This window comes from Betta splendens, chromosome 7, assembly GCF_900634795.4.
Source record: "Betta splendens chromosome 7, fBetSpl5.4, whole genome shotgun sequence".
In the NCBI taxonomy this organism is placed as follows: domain Eukaryota; kingdom Metazoa; phylum Chordata; class Actinopteri; order Anabantiformes; family Osphronemidae; genus Betta; species Betta splendens.
In genome coordinates, this window is record NC_040887.2 from 6,270,072 (window position 1) to 6,288,196 (window position 18,125).

An 18,125-nucleotide genomic window follows, 5' to 3' on the forward strand; every position below is an offset into this window, starting at 1 on the left:
ACAGAAATTGTTTTCATTTCAGGTCTTGAATTGTTAATAAGGCCAAAATGAAGGTTGGCATTTGATGAAGCCATTAACACCCGCTTTATTATTGTCAATAAAAATACTCTGTTTAAGCTTAATAATGTGCCTCACATGAAAATGACTGAAAAAAATCCTTATCACCTTCTTATCTGAGTTGAAGCTCTTTGGTTGATCTATGTGATGAGTAGTGAAATTTATTTATCCATGATTCTGACTTTGATAGTAAAATACTTTTCCAATGAATGTTTTTTTTAGCTTATTCAGTCTTTGACCATCTCAAACTTCATTCAGCAGGTCACTTATTACCTTCTAGCTGATCAGCAGCATCGATGTACAGATCAACACATGCAGGCCTGTTAACCAGCCAACAACATCAGATCTGAAAATAATAACTAGGACTGGAAGAAAACCTATAGACTTTATTTACAGAGACGACATTTGATCATAGACGTTTATTTGACACTACATTACTAAAATACTTCAATACACAAAGTGTTAAAGTCTCTGAAAGTCAATCAGCACTCACATCAACCACTTCACAAAAGAACAACACTTCCTGCCTCATTGTAATTACTTTGACCACACAGTGAAGAACCTTAGCATTTGATGTAAGGCACGTACTGAGAAATGACAAGTTCAGACTTTTAAGAGTGTGAACTGCAGGTGTGATGTTTGTAGGTACAGACAAATACCTCGGCCCAACTGAGCACGGTCCACTCTAAATTTCACTTAGGAATGTGTCCAAGGGTTCTTTCTAGTGAGGAGATGATGATGATGAATGTCAGGATTTAGTCATGTAGCAATTCCACTCCTGGCTTGCGTCAGCCCACCCACCACTGTCTTCAGCTGCTCCATAACTCACACCAACTGGATTCAGATGGAAACCTGGGCTGTCCAGGTCCGAGGCCCCTATACGTGTGAATTAAAGTGTTGGCATGTCAATTCACGTGAAGTCAAACACACGTCACAGTAAAGAGGGTATTAGACCTGTCCCTTTAATTCACAACGAAACCACAAACAAGCTTTCAATGAGGATCATTCACCACATCAACCTCTGAACTCACAAACACGCACGATTACATGTTCACACAAAGAGGGTGGCGACAAAGCGAAAATAAACACACGACCAGACGCAGCATTCGCATCAGATCAGGCAGCATGAGGAAGCTACGAAAGCATACAAATATGTCACAACACTGTTTGTAGAGAATAGAAAAATGACGGGGGAAAGCAGAGACCTCAGGCGATAAATGTCCTCGTGATGGCCATTAGGAACACACTCGTACTTGCTTCGTCCTTTCACACTCGTACAAAGCCACAGGTCCTTCAACTCTTGCAGGCATTTGTCTCTTCGCACAAACAGTCCTCCTCACACTTGCCGTCTCCCGCTCGCTCACTCGCACTCAGTCCGACAACCAATGATCACCACTCAATGATCTCGAAAAGTGACAAAAGCAGACAAGATTTCGCTATCCATGAAAAAGGGGAGAGGAAAAAAGAGCACCCACCGTCTAACACAGTATATGCAGAGGGGAGCGGTGTTCTTTGTTGACAATGCATTTACACATGGGAGGTGGGGAATAGATACTGAGATCTGTCGAACATTGCTGCCAATGAGGCGCTTCCTCCCGGGAAAGTGGGAAAGACTTGGTGAACTGCAGAAGAGATTTTCATGAAGGCGTTTTCAAAAAGTTCTTTAAAAATGCAATCAAGCCATACAGATTAATAATCAGGTACTGTAGCAAACTAAGCTTTTCTCATTGAGTGCATGACCAAATAAGCAGTTATGCACAAGTATATATCGTCTCTTTAATAAAATAAAAGGCAGTGTATTTTTAAATAATAAGAACATAATATATAGGTAGTCCCCCCCTGTGAACATACTTACCAGAATAACCTAATAGTAAAAGTCAACTCAATGTTATCTACATTCCCCAACTAGAGGACTTCGTCTCCATAGATGTACCAAAGCCAGAGCTGAAGCCGCTGCTGGAGGCCGTGTTAGTGCCTCCAGCCCAGCCCAGGCTAGCCGAGCTGGGGCTGCTGTAACTAGTGCTGGCAGAGCTATAGGTCTGGTCTCGGGTTGTAGTGGCTGTGCCTGCTGTTGTGGTCAGGCCCTGCTGGTTAGCTAACATGCCCATCATGCCCCAGCTGCTCTGCAGGGCCGCCTGGGCAGCGGCCACCATTGCTGGGTTAAGGCCGAGAGCCCCAAAGTTAACCCCACCGCTACCGCTTCCCAACCCCCCGCGATTGCTCCCATAGCCCTGACTGAACCCACCAGCACCAAAACGCCCTCGATCCATCATTTGCCTACTATTATTGTGTTTGGGCTCGGCATTTGAGATGTGCACGCTGACGCCCTTGATGATAAGGTCCTCTCCGCACAGGGCTTGGGCCACCTGAGAATGAAGGGAGCAAGACATTATTAGTACAGTATAGTGGTAAAGACATGTTTATGCTAATCTTTGTCCTCTTCACTGTTTTGAGTATTGTTTGAGTAATTCCTATTTGCAGCATGATGTGCAGGTTAATACAGTTCAATCTGTTCTTTTTCCCACAGCTCATGGACAATACTTAAATGCTTATGATACTTTCCACTATTAAGTCAGATGGACTCATCCTGCAGACATTTCTGCTCATTTTGAAATGATTTACTTACATTATTACTTATGATGAACTCACCTGGTCATCAGCAAATGTGACAAAAGCGAACGCCCGGAAAGGTTTGGGGATGAAGACGTCAGTGACTTCGCCGTACTGCATGAAGTACTGCCTCAGGTCATCCGTTGACATGTCCTCTGTACAGCGGCCAACAAAGATTTTACGGCTCCGCATTGGCTCATCGGGACACGCCTGACAGGTCAAACAGACACAAGCACGCATTAAATGATGTCAATTTTAAGTAATGGCAGAGTGCAGATGGTGAATGTAAGGGTGGAAATGTCTGGCAATGTATCGTAGTTTGCTGTTGAACCCAGTGGAGCCACTAGTTGATACCTCCTACAGCTCAATGAGATATGACCTAATGTGCCTGATGAGTGCAGATTCTAAAATGATTTAAAGTCAATCTAACGATGGTGGAACATTATAAAAGATTTTCTACACGGATTAATCTGAGGCAGGCAGGTCACCATCATCATGTATAGCAAGATAGTAGCTCTATGGTAGGACCTAGGTGAAGAGATTAGTATATACATTCTGTTTGTATGTTTAAGGACAAATAGGCTCAGGTTTTGTCTGTTAACGTGTCTAGTCCATTTAAGGCTTATTGTCCACTGCGGCCTGAGAGTTGTGTGTTGATCTACAATGAAGTAAAACATACTTTTGAGTTGGGAAGTTTGCAGTCACACCACCGTCCATCAATCATGTGTCTCTGGGCAATGACTTTGGCCTGTGTCTCATATTCAGTAAATCGAACAAACCCAAAACCTTTTGAGTTGCCCGTTTTTGCATCTCTCTTAACCTGCAATGAACCAAGAGACGACATAAACACAGGGAAACTCATCCTCAAAAGTCAAATACCCTCTTGTTAGATTCCAAGGTTGCCACATTCACAGCTGAAAGACAAGTACCTGCACCATGATGACCTCTCCAAAGGTGCTGAAATAATCTTTTAGGTCTTGTTCTGTTGTTTTCCAAGGCAGTCCAAGGACAATGAGATCTGATGTCTTCTGAAAGCCCCTTTTGATTTTCACTGCAGACGCAGCATCTATCTCCTCCATCTTTCTTTTATTATCTGTGGAAAGAAAATACACCGGAATCCTGGTTATAAAAACCATAGTAGGTGAAATGTCAAACATAGACACCTGAACCTCTACATGGTTTATTAGGTGTTTATTTGACGTTTTGCAATTTAATGTTCAGACTGGCTGTAGGAATTAGTTCCTATCTAAAAATCTATTGTATTTGGTAAAATAACTCCCTTAACTGGACCAAAGCAAACTCAGCCACCAAATTATTAATAAGCTGTAGCGGGGAGGTGATTTTGTGAAGTCAATGTAGTTATATTAAATTCTGGAGACTTCTATGTGACGTGTTGTATGGCGACAGATGCTTCTTGACGTTCGACCAACTTATATGACTAGCGTGAACTTTGTTGGGCAGAGTAACAACCGAAATGTGCTGCGGAACTTGACATCACAGTCCTGGAACAGCTGCCTCACCTTTGGGGTAGTTGACCACGTAGACCAGGTTTCCCCAGTCGCTCTCGGGCGCGTGCAGGACGCCCTCCACCAGTCGCACCCCTCTCATGCACTGCGACTCCGGGTTCCTGTAGCGCAGCCCGCACGCCCCTGGAAACTGCGCCGCTACCGATGACAGCAGCACGGTGCCGTCGTCCTCCGACGGGATCTCCATGGGCTCCTCGCTCTCATCCTCAGCCACGCGTATATACAACTCCGACATGGTCTCTGGGTGGAGGAGCGCTGGTCCAAGCGGAATCAGCTGATGGAGCTTAAGTTATTATAAACTCCGGGATGATGCACACGAGGCTGCAAGTTCACTTTTAGGGGGAAAGCAACTCGGTTACGAGCCCAACCAACCTGTCTCAAACACGCACTTCACCACTCCAACACCTAATAGCTAGCGGCCATGTAAGCGGCGTGTTTCCCAACTGTCTGCGCGTATAAAGAAGTTGTCCAGCTAGCTAGCGAGCTAGCAAACCCAGGGCAGCCGCGACAATGAATGACCATGGAGTTTCGCGCTGCGTTGACTGTCAGCAACCGCATGGAGACTCGTCTTGTCTGTAAGGGGGTGTCCGACAAGTGCACCTACACAACAACATCGGCAAACTATTCTCTTTCATGGAACGCGAGCACGAATTGGCCGCAGCAAAGTAAACATACTAGCAGCTAACCTCTCTAACCTCAAGGCAGCTAACAAAATGGCGGCTCACCTTGTGCGATGACGTGTTGTGGTTGGAAGAGCAAACTGTCGGTGGTTGTAGGGGTGCGAAAAACTTAAATTTATACAAACACTTAAACAATTTACTCCGGATACAAAGTTACTTTTTGTCACTTATACAATTTAGTTATACGTAGCTTTAGTTTCCCTTAAACACATCTGTCTCTTTAATAATTTGCAATAAGGCTACGTTCAAATTTTGATATCTACCTTTAAAATGTGTCTATAACGAATTCTCCTAAAAATCCAAACAAAAGGTGCGCACTTCAATTTAGTTTTAGCTAATATCACACGAACTACTCAGATTTGCATTATGTGCCCCATGATCGGTATTTTGAGATAATTGAATAGACTAATTTCCCGTTAAATATCGTCAATATCAATAGACAAAATGCTAAGATGTGTGTTATTCCTTGGGTGCACGTTTAACTGATGCTCTAGCAGCCATGCCATTTTTTTGCAAACATGATAAAATTACAATTATTATTTTTTATTTTTTTTTTTAGTACAATTGAAAGTTTCCAAACATTACAAACGTCTTAGGATACAGAGATAAACAAAAAGGAATTGTTAAAGTCATACATAAGAATAAAAGAGACAATCTGATGCTTTTACTGCACTGCAGAAATTATGTAATCAATTATATGTAGATCTTCCTTAAAACCTTTTTTCCTCACATTCTGGAGAAAGCGACTATTATTTATGGCCCTTTTTTCTCACTTGATTTCAATGTGTATAAGTAAACACAGCTGCTTTTTCACCTCCACCTCTTACCTACAAATAGCGCAGAGAGAGACTTCTCTTTGTGGAAGTGTGATGGATCACTTAGGAAGATGCAGCGTACTTCTTACAGCTGTGTGAGTAAAATATCTTCTTTGAGCTGAATTATTTGCCTTTTTGTATTTAATATACTGTATTATAGCACACTACTACATCTCTTTCTACAGTGTTTTGCAGTGTTTCATGAAAGGCAGCGTGCTTTCCATTCAGAAAAGAGAATGGGTTTCTGATCAAACAGCTAAAACAACAGGTAAATCTGTAATATGTGCAGTTGTTACTTGAGTTTCCACACAATGAGGAAACTTACATACCTCCTTTTTAGGAGGAGAAGTGACATGTTTTTCTGAATACATGGATCCACAGCACAATGATCGAAGGCTTGGTGATCTGGCTCTCTGAGGCCCTGCAGATCCAAGGTAAGTTCCTTCTCTCATCTGCAAGTGGCACAATGTTAAAGGTGAATGCTTGCTTTTGGTTTTCCTCAAGTCAGGCCCGCTTCTCTGGATCACCTCAACCTCCAGCTGTCTGCCTGCGGATTCTCACTGCACAAAGATCCTGATGATAACTTTGCTTTTAGAGTCAGTTACACTGGATGTTTGGTCCAGCAGCAGGTATGTGACAAACAAAGAAACCAGCGTATACAGTTCATCCAAAGATTTCAACGTGCTGCGTTTGTGACTGCAGCACAGCTTCCACGTCCTTAAAATGAACCTGGTGAAGAGAACAAGTCGGTTTGGAGGCAGAGCTCACAGTTTGCTGATGACGTGTCCCGTGGTCTCTGTGTTACCCAACATGGAGCACATCCAGTGTGACCCGGAGTACATTCAGGTGACTGGGGCTCATTCCTGGGCTTTTTGTGTTGATGTGTTACTCTGATACTGTATGTGTTCTCTCCTCAGGTTATCAGACAGGTTCCCTTTGACAACTGGGATAATGAGGTATAGCGATGAAGTTCACTGCTTAGTATTGAGATTGCCTTATGAATATGCACAGATATGTTTGCAGACGTATATGGATGAGAGAATCCCAATGCATATTTGGCGTTGCGTTACAGCTACACTGGTCCCTGTCTTCGAGGGAGCGGCTCGTCGTAGCTCTGGAGGACGCCAGCTTGATCCAGATGAGCGTGGACGTGAACGGGTCACACATCGCTGTCCAGGGCAGGAGGAGCGAGGTCCTGAGCCCCGTTGAAGTAAGGCCAAATGTTCTACTGCCACCTAGTGACCAACAGCCACATTACAGCTGCCAATAACCGTGCTCCGTGTTCCTGCTCACACAAGGGGATGGGGAATAGAGAATTCTTGGCCTTGAAGCTGGTCAGTGGTCAGTACGCCTACAGCATGGAAGTGACGTGTCCCACAGGTGGGTCGCAAACAGGGAGCCAGCACTCAAACTTGTGTTCCTGTACAATGGTGTGCGTTTCTCTGCACCTTAACACATTGATAGGCTACTAGATAGTAGCAGCAGTGATTGAACAAATGACAAACACAACATGAAAATAGATAAAATGTTGCATCAAAAGAGTTTTATTTATGTGTTACATCACACCATGAATTGTTATTTCCAGTGACCTCGTCCACAGCCGCGCAGACCGTGCTGCACATCTTCAAGCGACGCATGGGTCTGACCAAGCGAGGACCGAGCGTCGGCGGCGTGTGGGTGAAGCAGACGCGCCGCTTCACCGTGCGCGACGCCGGCGGCTTCGTGGCGCTGCTCGTTCCCACGGAGCGGATCCTCCAGACCAGGGTCTGCGTCTCGTCCCCGTGCAGCCCAGCTTCTGAGCTTCACACGCGCTGTCCAACATCTGAGCCCGCTCTGTTTTACAGGCCTGCGCCGAGCGCGAACAACTGGTGCAGCCGTTCTACAGGGTCGATGTTGTTCTCACCTTCAGGGAGACAAATCACAAGATGCACTGGACCATGGAGAACACGCTGCCATGCACAGGTGAGCGTGCTGCTGATCAGCACAGTAAAACTAAAGTGGTGATTAATTAATGGATGCTATTTTGACCACTGGCCATCGACAGGCCTTTAAATGAGGCTTCTGTTTGTTTGTTGCTCACTCAGTCATTTCATTTTTAAACTTTAGCACCTTTTATGTGGTTTTATACAGTAACTTAGAAAATTAGAATACATGTATATTAACTTACTATCACCACCTTTATTACTAAACCAACCTTAACCTTACCCCAATCTGAATATGCTCAAAAACAGGATCATGAGTAGTTCTTCTAGACTCTAACTCGTACCTTCACAGCCCGGCCCGCTGGGTCACACATCGCATCCAGTCCGGGACCAAGTCTCGACCATGAGGAGCCGGGTCCACCACGACCACTGCTCCTCGCACATGGACAGAAGGCGGACGTTTGCATTTCCACACTGAGGACGTGTCAGAGGGTCAAAGTAAAAGCAACTCGTCTGGGTTCCACGGTGAAACCTTTGTTTCCATCAGTGAGCTTTTTAATGGAACGACAGCGGCCCGTGACCTCGTTTAGGCCCGTTTTTAAACCTTTGTCGGAATGTTAGTGCAGTTTCAGTGCAGCACCCACGGCTTCGGGTCCCTCTGGTTCCTGTCCTTTACTCGGGTTCTCCCTGCTGTCAAACGCTACGCGTCTGTTTGAAGTCCTGAAAGGTGAGGCTGGTGTCAGTCAGCGCTGCGTAGGTTGATTATACAAGCACAAATAAAGACAGAGCTCTGCCAGCCAGTGCCTCAGGGTGGACATTATCCAGACGCAGACAGGACCAGCATTAAATAAACACGTGTCTGTGTAAGCAGTCCGAACAGGCTGATGTGGAGAAAAAAGCTGCCTCTGCTGCAGCCTACGACGCCTTTTACACGCGCTCTCACAATAAAGCCTTTGATTTCCCACAGCGCCTCCAAGCCAGCGATGGATCCCGGACATTCGAGGTTTTCTGATAGGAACCCGATGCTTTATTAAGGCGGTTTTACGCAGTGCAAACGGAGGCCGGTGTTGCTGCGTGCAGTCTGCTGTGGGAACAGGAGAGGGCACTGTTGAATGAGAGACAGAGACCGGGCACGGGCTGCAGCAGCTCATTTAGCAATTAGCCACGGTTTGATATTTGCGCACTAAACGTGTTTTAGCAGTTTTCTGCTCCCGCTAAGAGTGGAGCCGCATGTTACGCGGCTGAGTGCCTGCGGAAAATGCCAAATAAAAGCGCTCCTTATTAACGAAAGAGGTAATTAGTTGGTTAAATGATTACGCCTTAAAATGTTCCCGTGCACAATTCGGCCTTTTTGTCCGACCGAAGATGTTTCTCTGCTGTTTCACCTTTGTTATCGTGACCTCCCGGTACGCGCCGCAGCGCCTGTAAATGATAACAGTGCAGCGTCGCGCAGTTACATGCATCATATACAATGGGCTGTGGGGCAGAAAATCTAAACTTCCTTGTGCCTTTGGTCCCCATCTGTTCAGTGAACTTATGAGCAGGAAATGGAATAAGTGGTGCAAAAAGCACGCCCGCATCCCCGCTCCTTTCATGTGGCCTCTCTCGGCCATTACCCTATCTGTACCGACTGCTAACTGCCTTCACAAAGTTAAAAACCCCGCTTTCATGTTCCACTGTTTCTTTTTTGTTTTAATTTCTGTCACAGCATATGGCTCGCACATCTGGGAGATGCTAAGCCTGGTGGCACCCCCCCCCACACACACACACACACACACTCTGCTTCTGTGAAGTGATCCGTATATGGTCTTCAGAGTTATTGCTCATAATCACTCATCATTATTATAAACAAGCTTTTTCCTTGATTGCCCGCTTTGAGTTTTCCCCTTAAAGAAGCTTAATAATGTGAACTTTCACAATTTCAAACAAGCACGAGTTCTTTGGAGAAAGTGGAAACTCCTGTTGGTTTAATCAAGGAGCCTCACAGTAACATCTCCCCACGCTCTGCCCTGCAGCTGAATTCGCCACCTGTGACTAATCACAGTCCCCAACTGTGTGTGGGTGCCTCCGTTTTTCTGAACTAAGGAACCCTCTCACAGGCATTTACAGTAAATCTGTGTGCGCTCACACTTGGAAGGCGCTGGAATGAAAATCTAGCTAATGATCAGTGTAGTCAGATCTCCCAAAGTGGTCCAGCAACACAAGTGTCTGATAAACTGATAAACGGTGCCACTTGTGCCATGTGACCACAAACAAGCAATTGGATCATATCAGGAAATCTGATAAGTCTATCTCATCTCAGCTCATTTGAGAGTAACCATATTTTTTTCTACATAATGGGAAGCGAGTCTCATTAACTGACTGGCAATTTAATGACAACAAAATGAAGTCGGAATGACTACTGTGGACAACTTTGGGTCATTAAATGCCACTTGAGCATCCTCTGCTCGCCGGCTACCGGCTCTCAGGCAGACGGGGCTTCGCGCCGCTGGAGAGGCGCGAGGAGGAAGAGAGGGAGGAAGGCTCAGTGTGGCTTAAAGTGGTTTGCTGGGCCTCTTCATCTCGCTCGGCGGGTAATTACAGAATCATGGGTCAACCACGCATGTAACCACGGTTACGTTGCACAGTAGCAGATGTGCTCATGACATTATCCAGCCCCAGAGCAAAAAGGTAAATAAAAACAGATGCAGCTGGTTGCTACGGACCTTCGCCAAACTTGAGCATTCCCCCTAATTGTTCCCATGTGGGCCCGCTGAGCTGGAGTAGTAAAGAGGGCGGGTGTGCCCAGTTCAAGGAATGCCCGTGTTTCTCAACGGGAGGAATTTATGAATGGGACGGCGAGCTTCTGCTAGCGGTTGCGTCGCTATGTGTTTATACGCGGGCTAGCGTGCAGGAGTGTGGTGGGGGGGTCTCTCGGCCGTCGCGCCCCTGCCTCCTCAGAGCCCCCTCCGCTCCTCATGCGTGTGTGTGCGTGACGCTGCACACTGTCAGGGAGGTCCCGGCCTGAACCCGAGCCAGGGCTGCTGAAGGCCACATGCCAGGACGGAGGAAGGGCCTTGATTTCTGCAAAATGTCCTGTATCAGCTCCGCGTCGGATCGGGAGGCGGGGGCTCGGCGAGGGGCGCCGTAGCGCGGCGTCGGGGGGAGATCGCGCGTCTGCAGGTGCGTTTGGGGGCAAAGGACTCACAGGTCACGGGGAGACGAGGCCTGAGGACCGATGTGCATTTCCTGATGCGGCGACCTGTTCAGATGAAGTGACACAGTGTGATGTCTCCCACATCTTCTGCGCTGCTTCCGCTGAGCTGGAATGTGGTCTACCCTCCTCTCACCACACACACACACACACACACACACTTACACCTCTTTTACACGGCGACGCTCGCTGCCAACAGCGCGTGCCTCCTCTCCCTCTCTCATTAACCGCAACTGTCAGATCCTCCAGATGAGGAGCAATTAAACCAGATAATAAACACTCACCATCAATTCCTGTTTGTTGATGGCGCTGTTGTTGTTGTTGTTGTTGTTGTCGATGTCGACGAGCCGGGGGCTCCGCTCCTGCCACCTTGGTGCTAACTAGTACTTGAGTAACACGAGGAGCAGCGAGGGGAAGGGTCCTCGGTGACAGTGGAAGGGTCTCTCCCCCGCCGCATGTACGGCAACACCAGGCTGATAATAGGAAAAAGGTACAGTGAATGTTAACAATTAGATCCTAATCAGACACAGCTCGCGGAGGCTGCTCTTTTATCCCCGGGCTTCACAGAAAAGACAAACAAAGAGCCGCCAACTGTCAAGATAAAGCACTACTCGGGATTGGCCGTGTCTTCGGGCTCCTTAAAGGGCAGTAATCTCGCCGCGTGCCGCTTCGTGAGACGACACGCTGTAAAGGCTCCTGTGTTTGCTCTCGTGTCGGCGCGATAAGGCCGCCCCTCATCACGCCCGGCTCCTGATGAGGTTCGTCTCCCCTGGCGCCGAGGAGATGTGGGGCTGCTGGGGGGGGGGGGGGGGGGGGGGGGGGGGGGGGGGGGGGGGGGGGCAGCCGGGGGCTTTCAGTTACACGCTCCACAACCAGGTGACGGTGACAATAGTCGGGAACGCGAAGCTGCTTTTGTCCCGATACTTAATCACGAAGTTTCTGTTTTGCTGTTTACGGCCTCATAAGAAAAGAAGTGACCTGTGGTCGACCCTCACAATCAGGCAAAGGTGCAGCACACGCTGGCTCACGATTGTTCAGCCGTGAAAAATAGGGCCCGGGATGGTTTTCCACTTAAATTTGAAGGCTGGACAAAGCATTCTTAGGAATTTAAAGACAATACCCTTTCCTTCAAAGGCTACGAAAACATGTATACAGCTGTACAAGCCGTTTCCTGATCCAGAGGCGAATGTGCTGTCAGATATTCCTATTACCAACCAGGATGGCGTGGCCTGGAAAATAAGGCGCACGGCGAGGCCTCGGGCCGCTCGCAAACAGGCGGCGGATCCCATTTCCCCTGTCTTTGTGGAAAACTCCACGCGGCCTCTTGTTTTGAAACCATATTTCCCTCAAAAACACTCTGGAAACTAAACAAAATTGACAGTGTGGGATTTATTGTCCGCCGCTCTTTTGTCTCCAGCGGGCCACTGTTTGTGCCTTTGCCATAGAAACGGGGAGGTTATTTATCTTTACGGCCCTTTTACAATAACCTCCCTTTCCTGACCAAACAACAGAGGAAATATCAGGTCAAGCCTTTCCCCCCTCTAATGATCAGCTCAGGGCCTCAGACCAGCTCATGCACATTCACACGTGGGCCCACACACAGTCGGGCTATCGATGAGAAGCATCGTGATTTACATTTCCCTCTCAGTGAGTACATGTTCTTTTTTAGGCCTCGTTTCCCTCTTTCCTCTTCCTCTTTGGGTGAAACGGGAGGAGGAAGGGGGGGTTCCTATTCATCCGTCAGTTCAGGTGGAAACACTAGATGGAGACAGAGAAAACTCCCTCCCAGGTTGCGTTTCACTTCTCGTGGAACAAGAGGAGAAATTATATTGTTTCCATTTGCGTTTTCCGTCGCAAATCCACTTGACTTTAGTTAAATATGTGTCAGGCGTTGCATTTAACAAATCCCCCACTTTATTACATTTTCAGTGAACATAATGCATCCTACTCGCCTCGGATTCTTCCACTTCGCAGGGTAAATCTAATAATCTGCGTTTCCCAGATAAAACGTGCTGTGTGCAGCCATTCGCACGCGTCGGGCGAATCCTTGTGACTTGTGTGTTCTCTGGTATATCGGAGCTGTCGGCCGCGCTCCCCTCTCTCTACCGGCGGGGCGGGCGGCCAATTAGGCCTTTTAAGGAGCTGTTCTTGTGAAAGTGGCCCGGCGTCCGCGCAGACCGGCTCCCTCAGTCCACGCAAACGGCACGTGGTGGGAGAAAGTGACACTTTGGACGGGGAAGAATACGCGGAAAAGCACGAGGTGTGTAGAAAGCGCACGTCACAATTAAATGACTTAATGGGTGAAAGTCCCGCGATGGATCAGATGTAATTTACATCAAGAGTCACTGTAATAAAGACTTTGTAAAACTTACATTGAAATTCAATTAGAGTGTTGAATGCATAACCAAAGCCGTGAAAAATGAACTCATTGGGGGTCCCTTTTCATTACTGCCCCGAGGCAAAAGAGACCATTAATTTAATACATTCCATGTTTTTTCACATGAGCATTTTTAAGTTAGTGCACATTTCCGTCCTAATGTATCTAATACAAAGAGAGAGCCTGCCAAAGACTGCATTATACAAGCAGCAAAGAACCCCACCGCCCCCTCGCCAGTTGTTACCTTGAGTAGTCCGACCACTTTCAATCAGTCAAGCTTGAAAAACGACCTGGCCCTAAAAAAAAAAAAAATAAAACACAACAACAAAAGAAGAAATTATGATATTGTTTTATTGATTCATCGTCACGGTGAATATTCCTGTACTGCAGGTGCCGCTCCTGGCACAGAGGTGCCGGCGGCGCCCGTGAGCGGCTAAACGGCGCGTCTTAATTAAGATATTACTGTTTTATCTTAGAACAGTGGATCTGCACCCTTCAGTCAACCACAAAGCCAAAACAAAACAGAGACCCCTTCAGATGTTCCACCCTTAAGAGGAGTACTAATTAAAAGACTATTTCATTAACTGTTCCAGCTTGGTAAATATAAGTTTACTAGGGGTCAATAGACTTTACAACACATAATGATTTGGAATATAATTACTGCGTAAAGGGAGCCATGAAAAACGGCTTCCAAACGAGGCAAAGTTGTTTGTCGACGCAGCCACGACCTGCCGAGTGGCTGCTGGTTAACGTAGGTCAGAGGTCGGGTCGCGTCGGCGGCTGTCAGCGGGAATCACCTCAGAGGAACAAACAAAGCACAGGCTGCGAGACAGGTGCCGCCGCTACGAGCCGGTCCGCGTCATCCAGAACTTTAGAGAGTGGACCCTCCTGTGCCGTACGCGGTATTCCCGCCATTTCCTCCCGCCATTTCTTCCCGCCGTTTCTTCCCGCCGTTTCTTCCCGCCGTTTCTTCCCGCCGTTTCTTCCCGCCGTTTCTTCCCGCTTCCTGCTACGCCGCAGCCGCTAACGCATTTAGCCCATACGGCGACGCCTCATACAGTCAACAGTTTTTTTAATGAGTCAACGCAAACGTGAGTAGCCGTTAACGCGGCACCGATGGCCGCGGCGCCACAGCCGGCCCAGTTTGCCGTCGCCGAGCAGGGAACGGGAAAGGCGCCTGCATTATTGATGGGAAACCCGTGAATCTTAGTGCTTCTTTTCCTTGTTTCGCCACGCGTTTCTCCATTTGTCTTGCGATGCTAAATTTTTAACGTTTTCCTTTTTTTCCCCCCCACATTGCATCGGCGTTGCATACAATTAGAGACGTTACAGCGAAATCGCTTCTGACACCGCTGTGTTCGCAAATTATAATACTTCAGATAGGGGGAATTCAGCTGGGAGCGCCGGAGCTGGGAGGAATACCACAGTCGCCTAAATATTAGATGCGCTGCCCCGGAAAAGTGACAAAATCATTTGAATTAACAGAAAAGATGCAAACGCTAATTGAAGAACTCCTGCCTTATTTATGTACCTCCAGAAAGCTCATCGCGTTTCTTGCAGAGCCGCCTGTGCCCTCCGCCGACACGACACCACATCCTGCGCGGAAAAAGAGCAGGAAACGCCGAAGTGCATATTTGATTTATTTATTCTCACCCAGACGGATACTCAGAGCTTTATACAGATTTTGCCATTTGGAGGCTGAAATAATGGATGGGGGCGCTCATCCATTTTTAATTCCTCCATGTTGTGTGAAGGGTAAACACGCTGTTTGAGATGTCTTTTCTCTGCTGAACTGTGTTTTCTCATTACGAGACCGTGCGCGGGGAGTTAAAACTAGTCGCGAAAGTGCTTAAAGTGTATCGCAACAAGTCATGGAGGGTGCCTTTCCAATAATGTTTATTCCCGAAAGCCCGCCATTTCTGTAAGCAGCCTCCATAGGTGGTCCCTGTCACACTTCATACACGCGTACAAATCCAGTGACGGCTGCGATTTTCCTTTTAATTAATTTGCAGCGTTCCGTGATTTAAGGACAGGGATCTTTGTTGACAGACCGTCCACCCCGGGGAAGGTATTCTGCAAGCAATACAGCGCCAGAGCTCTCCGCTTGGACCCAGACACCAGCCCACAGATCCACCGATAATTTGGAATCATTTTTAATAAGTCGTAATTACACGGAGGGTCTGATTGTGCTCTGCAGCCCTTGAAAATGAAATATGTTACATCGGGGCCTGATGGTAAAGGATATTGCTTGCCGTTCATACATAATTGAGCGATCTTGAATGTCAAACCAGTGGGAGAAAATGCAACAGAAGCAACAGTACACCTCACCGCAAAGCTACGCGGCGTCCTCTCCACTCCGAGCCAGCCGGCAGAAAGGAACATGTGTTCTGTGGTGTACCGAGGTGCCCGGAGGAGGTGTACGTTGACAGGGCTCGTATTCGCCGGTGCTTACCCAAAAGTGCTGCACCTCAAGCACCTGCTGCCCCCTGACCTCCCGTAGATACGAGAGGCGAAATGCTCTGAGGAATGATGTCGAACTGGCACGTTTTGCCCAATAAAGATTATTCATGGCACCAGAATTAAGACAGAAGCGCAGATAATAAGTGATGTGGATGTTTCCCCTCGTCCTTTGTCTTCCGGTGCCTTTCTCTCTCTCTCTCTCTCTCCGGCGGAGGGTGGACGTCTGGCAGGAGGAAGAGGCTCGCCGGTAAACAGATAACCTGACTTTGTTAGTAAATGAAATACACGAGAGCTCGGGGATGGAGAGCTTTTTATTTCCTCCTCCTCCTCGCAGATAAATGACCCGCTGTCTCCCGAGCAGGGAGCCATCTTCATATTTTTGACGTTTTCCTGTTTAATGTCCTGCGTGTTTTATACGACTCCGTCTTCACGTTCTGCCTTTTTGCAATTTTCTTTTAAAGCTCAAATGCAGTTATTGATGCCCTACCTCCAAGTGCATTATGCATTATTTGATAGTAAGTACCATTTTTGCATATTGACTGTAACAAGAAAATGCACGTATGGAGATTCTAATATAAATTGACTTATATGTATAGACTGAGACTCTGCTCACTAAGCTCTTCTGTAAATAATATATAGTTCTCTGTGCTGCTAATCCTGAGGAGCAGGTTTACACACTGTGGACATGAACAGGAGAGAAAAAACTAAAGAGGGAGGACCTTTAGCTTTTAAACACTTTCATCTTATATTACAGCAATGACAGACTGTTCCTCTTTCTAAGGCTTTTATGCTTTGTTTCCAGAGGAAGTGGTGGGGGAGACGGAGGGTGATATTGATAAGGATGGAAGGTGCAGAGGAGTGTACTCCAGTGTAATGCAGCTTTATGATGCCCTTTTTCATTTAGCATGAATGGTTTTTATGATTCCATTTCTTGGGTGAACAGGGATGAAAGCGGAGCGAAGGGGTCGACGCGGAGCGAGGACGCACCGGGGGGGACATCAAAAACACTTTGCCTGCCTCAATGTCAACGCGGGGGGAAAAAAAGGCCTTTTTGCTGGAAAGGCCTCAAACACCTTCCACCGCTGGACGTGTAAACGCGAAGCCGGGGAACGGGCGCCAATGAAGTGGCGCGTTAACTGGATTGTTTTCCCCTTGTAAAGCGCCGGCTGATAATAAGCTGCCGCAGCTGCTCTGCCTTCATTCACCCCTCGTTAACAATGTGCACATTTTGTTAAAGTTAAGTTAAAGTCTTATTACCTTATTATCAGATCAGTTTCAAGACGGAAACTTCTCAAACTACCACATCTGAAACAATGAGGTCTGATCTGTTTTAGCCTATGAGTTTTTCTCCTGGTAAAAACAAAATTCACTCGATTTATGACTCCTTCAAACTGACAGAGGAATATTTTGATGCATTTTTATTCTCGTGGCCAAAATCTTTGTTACCAGCTACATTACATGTGCAAAGAAAACGTTTCCCACTCAACTCCAGTCCTCTGGGCTCAGAGCTCCTCGCTCCCGTTGCCTTTTGCCTATTTTGGTGGGACCTCTCATCACGTGATGCTTCATCCGACCTCTCGCCGTCCAAACCTCTCACACACGCACTGCCTTTCAGTTTCCTCCCCATATGTTTGCCAGCGCTCTGAGCCCTGCAGCGAAGACGAGTTAGCGAAAGGACACGGACCTGTCACGTGGGCTCGTCCGGAGCTCTGCTCAGAGCAGATCCGTCCTCCTCCTTCCGTCTTTATCCACTTCATCTACTGGCGCTGACTTTAAGCAGAGCAGCTGATATGTTTCTAAAGAGGCGGAATAAGGAAATTGAAATAATTTAGATGTGCTTGGCATCTGATAAAGCCGTATAAATTCTGTAAGTCTGCATGTGCGCAGAGCCCCACGCTGAAACAGAGACCTGGAACGGTTTGTAAAATATATTAGGGGAACGCGTTGCATGGACGGCTTCCTTGATCCTTACTTACTCGTCTCCGCACTGTGATCCTGATACCGATACTAGCGTTTAAAGCAGCCACTTCCCGGGAACAGGGCATCATTTTTCTGTCTCTCAATAGGGGTTTCGCGGTTTTATGCTCTGTGTCGGCGGCACATAAAGGCTTTATAAGGGTGCTTACAGACAGACTGGAGCAGAATCAGGCTTTTTGAATCTGTTTAAATGATTTTAAAGGCGGGGCTGAAGGCTATGATTCTCTGATTTATTGCTTCCCCCTCTTAGTTCAGATTGATGTTTTGCTTTTCTATGCCTTCCTGCTTTTATGGTATCATCTTGTGTCCAGAGATGCGGCCCGTCCAATAAAGAGCCTTTTAACTTTGCTCACATTTCTATAAAAACAAGCGGATGAGAAGCTGTTTTGAAAACTTATAGAAATGTATTATATTTTAACAGCGTGGCCACACGTGTGATGGGAATGAGAAAATCAGCCATTCCTGTGCTCGCACTAAACATAATACAACATAAAAAAAGGAGCTCTAT

The 18,125-nt window shown here is 47.0% G+C and overlaps 2 protein-coding genes across 5 annotated transcripts; one reads left to right on the forward strand and one right to left on the reverse strand.

Annotated features, from left to right (window-relative positions):
• Positions 1–423: 423 nt before the first annotated feature.
• tardbpa (TAR DNA binding protein a) lies at positions 424–4,894 on the reverse strand. 4 transcript variants are annotated; one of them, XR_003786464.3, is made up of 7 exons: positions 4,188–4,891; positions 3,597–3,760; positions 3,347–3,487; positions 2,707–2,877; positions 2,303–2,423; positions 1,533–1,679; positions 424–933 (listed from the first exon to the last, which is right to left on the reverse strand). XR_003786464.3 is itself a non-coding variant. In XM_029156985.3 (6 exons), the coding sequence occupies exons 1-6, from the start codon at positions 4,426–4,428 to the stop codon at positions 1,585–1,587; spliced, it is 933 nt and encodes a 310-aa protein (XP_029012818.1). In that variant the 5' UTR covers positions 4,429–4,891; the 3' UTR covers positions 999–1,584. The 4 variants fall into 4 exon arrangements, 2 of the variants coding, with proteins under 2 accessions (XP_029012818.1, XP_029012817.1); XR_003786465.3 differs by having other exon boundaries at positions 2,339–2,423; positions 4,188–4,890; XM_029156985.3 differs by lacking the exon at positions 424–933 and having other exon boundaries at positions 999–1,679.
• A 157-nt stretch (positions 4,895–5,051) lies between these two features.
• c7h1orf127 (chromosome 7 C1orf127 homolog) lies at positions 5,052–8,622 on the forward strand. Its single transcript, XM_029156184.3, has 12 exons — positions 5,052–5,783; positions 5,874–5,956; positions 6,029–6,122; positions 6,193–6,317; positions 6,391–6,534; positions 6,606–6,644; positions 6,761–6,898; positions 6,987–7,068; positions 7,274–7,452; positions 7,533–7,650; positions 7,963–8,108; positions 8,482–8,622. The coding sequence occupies exons 3-12, from the start codon at positions 6,074–6,076 to the stop codon at positions 8,620–8,622; spliced, it is 1,161 nt and encodes a 386-aa protein (XP_029012017.1). The 5' UTR covers positions 5,052–5,783; positions 5,874–5,956; positions 6,029–6,073.
• The last annotated feature ends 9,503 nt before the right edge of the window (positions 8,623–18,125 follow it).